At 44.9% G+C, this 9240-nt stretch overlaps 1 protein-coding gene across 1 annotated transcript in view; it reads left to right on the top strand.

The window, feature by feature from the left end:
* The first annotated feature begins 8919 nt into the window (after window positions 1-8919).
* Zdhhc20 (zinc finger, DHHC-type containing 20) overlaps window positions 8920-9240 on the top strand; it is a 55468-nt gene continuing 55147 nt past the window's right edge. The window contains exon 1 of the mRNA XM_013012675.1: window positions 8920-9198. Within this exon, the coding sequence (XP_012868129.1) occupies window positions 9081-9198 (118 nt within the window). The 5' untranslated portion in view covers window positions 8920-9080. The remainder of the gene's footprint in view (window positions 9199-9240) is intronic.

Here is a 9240-nt window from a genome sequence, read left to right as displayed (position 1 = left end):
TCAGCTCTTCAGCTCAAGGCTAGTGCTCTACCACTTGAGCCACAGCGCCACTTCCTGGTTTTTTTCTTTTTGCTTATGTGTTGGGGAATCGAACCCAGGGCCTCGAGCATGCAAGGCAAGCGCTCTACCACCGAGCCACCTTCCCAGCCCTTGTTTGTATTCTTGATGATGGCCAATCTTACTGGGGTGAGATGGAATCTATTTTGTTTTTATTTGCCTTTCCTAATAAATCTCTTCTATTCACAAATGTCCTAACTTCACATATCTCATCATAGCTCTGAAAAAAGATTAATACAGACCTCAAAATCAATTATGCTTAACTGTAATTCAAGGCTAGGGATATAGCTCAGGGGTAGAACATGTGCTAGGTATGCACAAAGACCAAAACTACAAAGATAAAACTACTTTCTTTTTGTTTTTCCTTTGTCAGTCATGGGGCTTGAACTCTGGGCCTGGGCGCTGTCCCTCTGCTGTTTAGCTTAAGGCAAGTGTTCTACCACTTGAGACACAGCACCACTTCTGGTTGTTAATTGGAGATAAGAGTCTTATGTACTTTCCTGCCCAGGCTGGCTTTGAACTGAGATCCTCAGCCTCCTGAGTAGCTAGGATTACAGGAGTGAGCCACTGGTGCCCGGTAAGATAAAACTACTTTTTACAGCATAGTTCAAGCTCTAGTCACAAATATTGTAAATTTTATTTATAATAATGTAAATAAAATAGTATACTTTTTTTTCCTTCTTTGCCTGTATTATGGCTTGAACTCAGGGCCTGGTCATTATTCCTTAGCTTTTTTGCTCAAGACTGATGCTCTACCACCTGAAACACCATCTACTTCCAGCTTTTGGGTGGTTAATTGAAGATAAATCTCATGGACTTTTCTGCCCAGCTGACTTTGAATCTCAATCTTCATATCACAACCTCCTGGGTAGTTAGGATTACAGGTGTGAGCCAGCTCATAATACACTTCTAATAACACTAGAAAATATAAGCATCAGCTGCAAGGCTTCAATTATTGAAGCTATGACATTGAGGGAATTAGAGAGGAAGCATGTCCGTCCCTAATTCCAAGTTACTTATCACTTGATTGCTGTTATATGACACCTTTCGTGAAAACAGACCTGGACCTTTCTTCAGCATGCTTAAAGACTACGGAATGTGCCTTTCTTTAATTAAATCATACATAGCAGTTCTTAACTATATCATACAGGATTTAGCTTAGACAGGATTTGGGACTGCAAGGGCAGTTCCAGAGACTCCATCCTGCAGCCCCACTCAAAAGCCCATTTCTTCCCAGTTCAGTGCCTAGCGTAGTGTAGCAACTCTACTATGAATTTGTCAGTTCTTAAATCCAAAGTGATTTTACAGAAACATCAGAGCACCAGAGACAGTGATAGCAAGTTCCATGTTTCCTAAAAGCCTTTCCTCTCTGCTGATTTAACTCCTTGTTTCCCACATAGCCTTCCATTGATAACACCTGAGCCCACAGACACCTTGTAGCCTAAACACAGTGAAAAATGTATGCCCAGACCATGGCCAGGAAGACTTTCAGAGTGGAGAAACAATCTAACTGGACCCAAAATTCATGTAACAGTCAAAAATGTACCTAATCACTGTGCCATGCCAGCTAACTCTGAACCCCTCATTTTGGCTGCATTTCTTTCTTCAGTTAGGAAACTGAGCCTTAGGATTAAATCACAAATCACAAATCACAAAAAGAAAAAGTGAGTCGGGTATCAGTAGCTCACGCCTGTAATCCTAACTACTCAGGCAGCTGAGATCTAAAGATCCTGGTTTGAAGCCAGCTTAAGAGGGAAAATCTGTGAGACTTTTATCTCCAATTAACCACCAGAAAACTGGATATGGTGCTATGGCTCCAAGTAGTAGAGTGCTAGCCTTGAGTGCAAAAGCTCAAGACAGCACCCTGATTTCAAGTCCTAGGACCAAGAAAGAGGAAAGAGAAGGGGGAGAGAGAAAGAGAGAGGAGAGGAGAGAAGAGGAGAGAAAAGGGGAGGGGAGGGGAGGGAGGGAAAGAGGAAGAGAGGAAGGGAAGGAAAGAAGGAAATGAAAGGAAGGAAAGGAAAAAGAAAGAAAAAAATGCCAGACACTTGATGGCTCACACCTGTATTCCTAGCTACTCATGAGGCTGAGATCTGAGGCTCACAATCTGAAACCAGCCCAGGCTCGTGTGTGTGTGTGTGTGTGTGTGTGTGTAACCCACATTTCGCATATATCCAAAACAGATTAAATCAAGCTAGTGCATGTGTTGGTCACCTCAAACTAATTGGGGGGGGTAAGAAGGTAAAAACATTTTCAATTATTCTAGGTAATTTCATATTTCAAATGGTCATGAACTGTATTTACTTTGCTTGTGACAGGTCACCAAAACAAATTTCTCATGTTTCACTCAAGCTTTGTAGCTTTGACCAACATCTCTTTACCCTCACCTCCCACTTTTGTAGCTGTAATTCCACTCTCTGCTTCTGTGAGTTTGATTGTTTAGATTTCACATTTATGTAAGAATATGTAGTCTTTGTCTTCCTGTTTTCCTGTAAAAAACTAAAAAGACTGTGCTAGAAGCTAGTGACTCACACTTGTAATCCTAGATACTCAGGTGGCTGAGATCTAGGAATCAAGGTTTAAAACCAGCCTGGGCAGGATAGTCCATGAGACTCTTATCTCAAGTTAATATGTAAAAAGCCAAAAGTAATACTGTGCTCAAGTGGTAGAGGCCAACTTTGAGTGAAAAGCTAAAGGACAACAACCAGGCCCTGAGTTCAAGCCCCAAAACCAAAATAAAATAGAATGTCACACCTATAATTGGAACAGGGTTACATGAAACTATAGTCACTTTGGTCATCCTTACCCAGCACTGTCCTTTCTATAGACTCTCTAAGGCATGAAGATAATAACAGCCAGATGTGGCGATGTGCTATAATTCCAGTATTCAGGAGGCTGAGCAATGAACTGCATTACCTCACTGTCTCAACAAACATAACAAAGAAGAAAAAAGAGAAATCAGAGCGAACACCTTTTTCTGCTTACCTGTTTCTGCCTCCCTCCTTCCTACCCTAATGCTGGGGATGGAATGAAGGGCTTCTTTTATGCTAGCAACTCTGATTACAATTCTTTCCTGGGTGTATTAAATATATTCAGGAATAGTCATCAATCAATATCTGGGTAATTTTACAGAATAGTTTGCCATAACCATCACCTCCTCCTCCTCCTCCTCCTCCTCCTCCTCTCTCTCTCTCTCTCTCTCTCTTTCTCTCTCTCTCTCTCACACACCATCAACCTATTCCTGAGCTAGGTATATAGCCAAAGCAGTTGTTGTGTGTGCTTTGCATATGTAAGGCCCTGGGTTCAATGCCCAGCACTAAAAACAAATTATTTATAATAAAACAATATAAATATCTCAAAAATAGGCTTATACCTATAATCCTACACAGGAAACTAAGATCTGAGGATCTCAGAGCCAGTACCTGCCCTCCCCCCTCTCCCCTTCCCCTTCCCCTCCACCCCCCACCCCCACAAAAAAAGAGATTCCTGGTATCATTTAGTTCCCTCTGTTAACCATTCTTACACTGGTTCAGATAGTCTTTGTTTTCATACTGTGTGCCATTATTTGCCTTTTCAGGTTGACTATATCTTTCACTAAGTCAATTTCAGAACTGGGGTGTGTGTGTGTGTGTGTGTGTGTGTGTGTGTGTGTGTGTGTGTGTGTGTGTGTGTGTGTTCTGGGGCTTGAACTCAAAGCCTTGTACTTCTGCTCAGCTTTTCCATTCACAGCTGGCACTCTACCTCTTGCGCCTCCTGTTCTGGATTTTTGCTGGATACCTGGGACAAGAGTCTTACAGAGCAGGTGCTGCTGGCTCACACCTGTAATCCTAGCTGCTGAGGAAGCCGGCACAGGCAGGAAAATCTTTGAGATTCTTATCTACATTCAACCACCAGAAAACCAGAAGTGGAAGTGTGTGGTTCAAGTCGCTCAAACACTAACATTGAGCTGAAAAAACTAAGGGACAGTGTTCAGGCCCTGAGTTTAAGCCCTACTACTTGTTTAAAAAGAAAAGAGTCTCATGGACTTATCTACATGGGCTGACTTGGACTGACTTGGAACCTTGATCCTCAGAGTTCAGCTTACTGAGTAGCTAGGATTATAAGTGTGCCCAACTTCTGATTTCTTTTTTTTTTCTTTTTCTTTTTCTTTTTTAATTTTTTTTGGTCCGGTCATGGGGCCTGAACTCTAGGCCTGGGCACTGTCCCTCAGCTCTTCAGCTCAAGGCTAGTGCTCTACCACTTGAGCCACAGCGCCACTTCCAGCTTTTTTTCTTTATGTGGTGCTGAGGAATCAAACCCAGGGCCTCAGGCATGCAAGGCAAGCGCTCTACCACTGAGCCACCTTCCCAGCCCCCTTTTTCTTTTTTTTTTTTTTTAGTGAGTTGTGGGGCTTGAACTCTGGCCTGAGCACTGTCCCTCAGCTCTTCAGCTCAAAGTGAGCTCTCTACTACTTGAGCTACAGTGCCACTTCCAGTTCTCTGGTGGTTTATTGAAGATAAGAGTCTTGGGGGGGAGGGGATTGGCTCAGTGGTAGAGCGCTTGCCTTGAATGCCTGAGGCCCTGGGTTCGATTCCTCAGCACCACATAAGCAAAATGAAAAAAGCCGGAAGTGGCGCTGTGGCTCAAGTGGTAGAGCGCTAGCCTTGAGCTGAAGAGCTGAGGGACAGCGCCCGGGCCCAGAGTTCAGGCCCCACAACCGGACCCCCCCCCAAAAAAAAAAGAGTCTCACGGGGACTTTCCTGCCACGGCTGGCTTAGAACTGTGATTCTCAGATCTCAGCCTTCTGAGTATCTAGGATTACAGGTGTGAGCCACCAGTACTGGCTTGGAATTCTGAAAGAATATTTTTATTGTAGGTCACATGGGAAAGAAAAGATTTTTCACTTGTTGGAAATTTCACCACTGAGGCAACACCTATGATGAAAGATAAGTTAGCAAAAGAAAAGCAAACAGATATGTTTAATATTAAGTCTTTTGGAATGTGGAACCTTTGAAATAAGGACCCAAAGAAAGTGGGAAACAGCTGGAAGCTAGTGTCTCACACTTAAAATCCTAGCTATTCAGGAGGGTGATTTCTGAGGAACACTGTTCAAAGCCAGCCTGGGCAGGGAAGTCTGTGACACTCCTATCTCCAATTAATCACCAGAAAACCAGAAGTGGAGCTGTGGCTCAAGTGGTAGAATGCCAGACTTGAGCTGAAGAGCTCAGGGACAGGGCTCAAGCCCCAAATTCAAGCCCCACAACCGACAAAAAAAAAAAAAAAAAGATAAAAGAAACAGGGTAACTTGAACTAAGCAGTTTCACAGATAGTAATGAAGAAGTGTGATTGGAACAAAGAGAATTTAGCAAGGCCTGTTCAGATCCTTCTTGGTGTCCCTCTGTCTTTCAGGCTAAGGATATTTCTCCTCTGGGTACAGGAAGGAGACTTCTTGACTGGAAGAATCTTCTAATCTACTTAAGATAAAAAAAAATACATTTTTACTTTCTGTGGTGTGGGGATGGAATCAAGGACCTCACATAGGCTAGACAAATGCTCTACTGAGCCACAGCTACAACCCCTGAATTCAAGTTGTGACTCACTTTTTTGTATGCTGGTACTGGAGTTAGAATTTAGGGCCTGGACACTGTCCTTTAACTTTTTGAATCAAGTCTGGTGCTCTACCACTTAGGCTACATACAGCTCTACTTCTGGCTTTTTGATGATTAATTGGAAAAGAATCTCATGGACTTTTCTGCCAAGGGTTAGTTGTTTTTTTTTTTTTTCCCTTTCTTCATGCTTTTTTTTTTTTTTTTTTTTTTTTGGTTGTGGGGCTTGAACTCTGGGCCTGAGCACTGTCCTTCAGCTCTTCAGCTCAAGGCTAGTGCTCTACCACTTGAACTACAGTGCCACTTCCAGTTTTCTGGTGGTTTATTGGAGATAAGAGTTTTACAGACTTTCTTACCCAGGCTGGCTTTGAACTGCAATCCTCAGATCTCAGGCTCCTGAGTAGCTAGAATTACAGGCATGGGACACTGGCACCTGGCAAAGAAATCTTTTTTGGGGGGAAGAGTTCTTGTTTTTATTTTTTAAATTAAATTTTTTTTTCTTTTGTCGGTCATGGGGCTTGAACTCTGGGCCTGGTCACTATCCTTCAGCTCTTTAGCTCAAGGCAAGTACTCTACCACTTGAACCACAGCTCCACTTTCTAATTCTTTTATTTATTGCCAGTCCTAGGGCTTGAACTCAGGCCTGGGCACTTGTCCCTGGGCTTCTTTTGCTCAAGGCTAGCACTCTATCACTTGAGCCACAGCAGTATCACTTTTGGCTTTTTCTGTTTATGTGGTACTGAGGAATCAAACCCAGAGTTTCATGCAAGCTAGGCAAGCACTCTACCATTAAGCCACATTCCAAGCCCCAAGGGCTAGTTTTGAACTGTGATTTTCAGATCTCAGCTACTGATTAGCTAAGATTACAGGTGCCTGAGCTTCTAGCTTCCAGCTTGTGATTGTTTTTTATTTGCATCTTTTCATCTGTGTGTGTGTGTGTGTATGTGTTGTGAATGAGTCATGGGGCTTGAACTCAGGGCTTGGGCTCTGTCCCTGAGCTTTTCTGCTCAAGGCTAGCACTCTACCACTTTGAGCCACAGCTCCACTTCCTGCATCTTTTAAAAATTCTATTTTTGGCATGTTTTGGAATTGTAGCTTTAAATTTATGGGTTTCTTTTTTCTTCATTCTATCTGCATATGTAATGTATATGTATTATATATAATATATATTACTTCTAATGGCTTCAAAGCTGCCTTCACTTGTCCTTATTTCTACTCAGACCTTGGTTCAGATAGAATTTATTGAAAAACAAGAACTTGATCAATCACTGGCCAATTGGCAGCTGGATTCACTCCTAAATTACAGGCCTGCCATCCTTCAGTCTCTATTAACTTTTTTTTTTTTTAACCCAATGATATAGCAATTGCTCAGCATGTTAAGATTCTGGGTTCTATCCCAGAACTTAAAAAAGCCATGATCCCAAAGATTGATGAACACAGTTTCTTTTCTAGGATTAGTTATGAGTTGTTTTTGCAATTTTCCTTCCCCCCCCCCCCACTGCTATTCTTTGGAGCAGAGCAGCAGCACTCAAAATAATCTGAAGTTCTAAAGCTTTTAGTGAGTGTGTGTATGCCTACACTGGGGCCTAAACTTAGGGATTTGGCTCTATCCCTAACACTCTACCACTTGGATCCACTGCCCCACTTACAGCGTTTTGCTGGCGAATTGGAGTCTCAAAAGATTTTCCTGCCTGAGCTGGTTTTGAACCATGATCCTCAAATCTCAGCCACAGCTGAATAGCTAGATTTTACAGATATGAGTCACCAGTGCTCAGCTTAAAGCAACTTTCTTATCAGCTTTTTCACTGCCAGCGGACTAGTTTAGGCCACTGTCAACTAATACTGAGAGTATTGCTATAGCCTCCCAATCCATTCTGGTCCTCCAGACTGCAGACTTTCTCCTCTCTAAATCATTCTTCTCACTATGACTAGAGTGATTGTCATTATGACCCTGGCTAAAGTCTTTAAATGATTCTCTGTTGTCACAATCAGTAGCAGAGATGGAAGGGTCCCACACATCCATCCCAGGGGACCACACTGAGGCAGCCAGGCACAGGAGAAAGATTATTATAAGGTTTATTGGAGGAGCCATATTTCCCCGAAGAGGGAGCACATGGCCTCCACCACCATCCAGGTAGCAGGAGGGGTCTGTGGGTCGGAAGTGATGGGAACCCAGGTGGATCTGGGCAGAGAGAGGGAAGGGCCAGCTGTATGGCACGAACTCCAGGGATGGGAGGGGCTCGGGTCTGCGTGGAGCTGAGGACCAAAGGTGGGCATAATGCTTACAGGGATAGGGTAAAATTACTCACCAACATGGAGAACGAAAAGATTATTAGCATACTGGATCCTTTGCTTATAGGCCAAAGAACATTAACATGTCTGTAAGCACTAAAGATAGAAACATTCAGAAAAGAATGAACATGTTCCTCCCCTTCCTTCCCCTCCCCACAATGTGGCTACACTGGAATGGCTTTGGGATAAGAAGGAAATAGATTTGAAATATTTTCTAGAACTCAGGTAAGAGTCAATACCTTCTTAGAACATGTGGCAATCATTTAGAAATCAGGAACAAATGTGATCTAGTTGGTGACTAAATGTTGGGAAGAACTGGGTAACTACAAAAACCTTCCAATATTTGTTCAACAACTACTAACGATTTCCTACTGTGTGGTGCTAAGGGGGGGAAACCATGTGTAAGGAATACCTTCTATCTTGTCAAGGTAATTCATTTCCACTAGAATTTAAACTGGGTTACGTGCTCAAGTGTGTGTCCCCCGCCCCCCCGTACCCTCTCCGAAAAAGAAAATAAGATAGGCTATCAGGCCTATCTTCCATCTTTATCGAGGAGAGAGAGTTTTCACCTGGCGGATCTCCCTAGCCAATGAGCCATTCTCTTTCCCTACCGCACCCCTGCCCCGCCCCGAGGGCGGTCCCGATAAAGGCCACGCCCCTTGCCCCGCCTCCTCGGGCTTTGAAGCCCCGCCCCCTGCGGCGCGGGGGCTGCGAACCCGGGCCGGTGCGGGAGGAAGAGGAGGCGGGATGTGGGGTGGGGGCGGCCCGGGGCCGCGCGCCTCAAGGGGCGGAGTCAAGAAGACTCATCGCTCAATCGCGAAGGCGCAGCGCCACAAGCCGAAGACACAGCGCCCAATCGCGAAGGTGCATCGCCCAATCGCGAAGGTGCATCGTCCAATCGCGAAGGTGCATCGTCCAATCGCGAAGGCACGGCGCCCAATCGCGAAGGCGGACAGCCCTGTCCGTCCGAGTAGCCTTGCCTCGCCAGTGGCGGAGCAGAGCGAGCGCTCGCCTCAGGAGGTCTCGGGCTCCTCCGAATCGAAGGACCAGGACCAGGGCCATCCCCAGGACCATCCCCAGCAGGAATCGAGTGAGCCGGTCCAGCATCAGCAGGAACTGAGTGACCACGAGCAGCGCCAGCAGAAGATGGCGCCCTGGACGCTGTGGCGCGGCTGCCAGCGTGTGGTAGGCTGGGTGCCGGTGCTCTTCATCTTCTTCGTGGTGGTCTGGTCGTACTACGCGTACGTGGTGAAGCTGTGCGTGTGTGAGTACCGGGCGGCGGGCCGGCGGGGCGGCGGGCCAGGCC

Source organism: Dipodomys ordii, unplaced genomic scaffold (assembly GCF_000151885.1).
Source record: "Dipodomys ordii isolate 6190 unplaced genomic scaffold, Dord_2.0 Scaffold1, whole genome shotgun sequence".
In the NCBI taxonomy this organism is placed as follows: domain Eukaryota; kingdom Metazoa; phylum Chordata; class Mammalia; order Rodentia; family Heteromyidae; genus Dipodomys; species Dipodomys ordii.
This window is presented reverse-complemented; position numbering and strand designations above follow the sequence as displayed.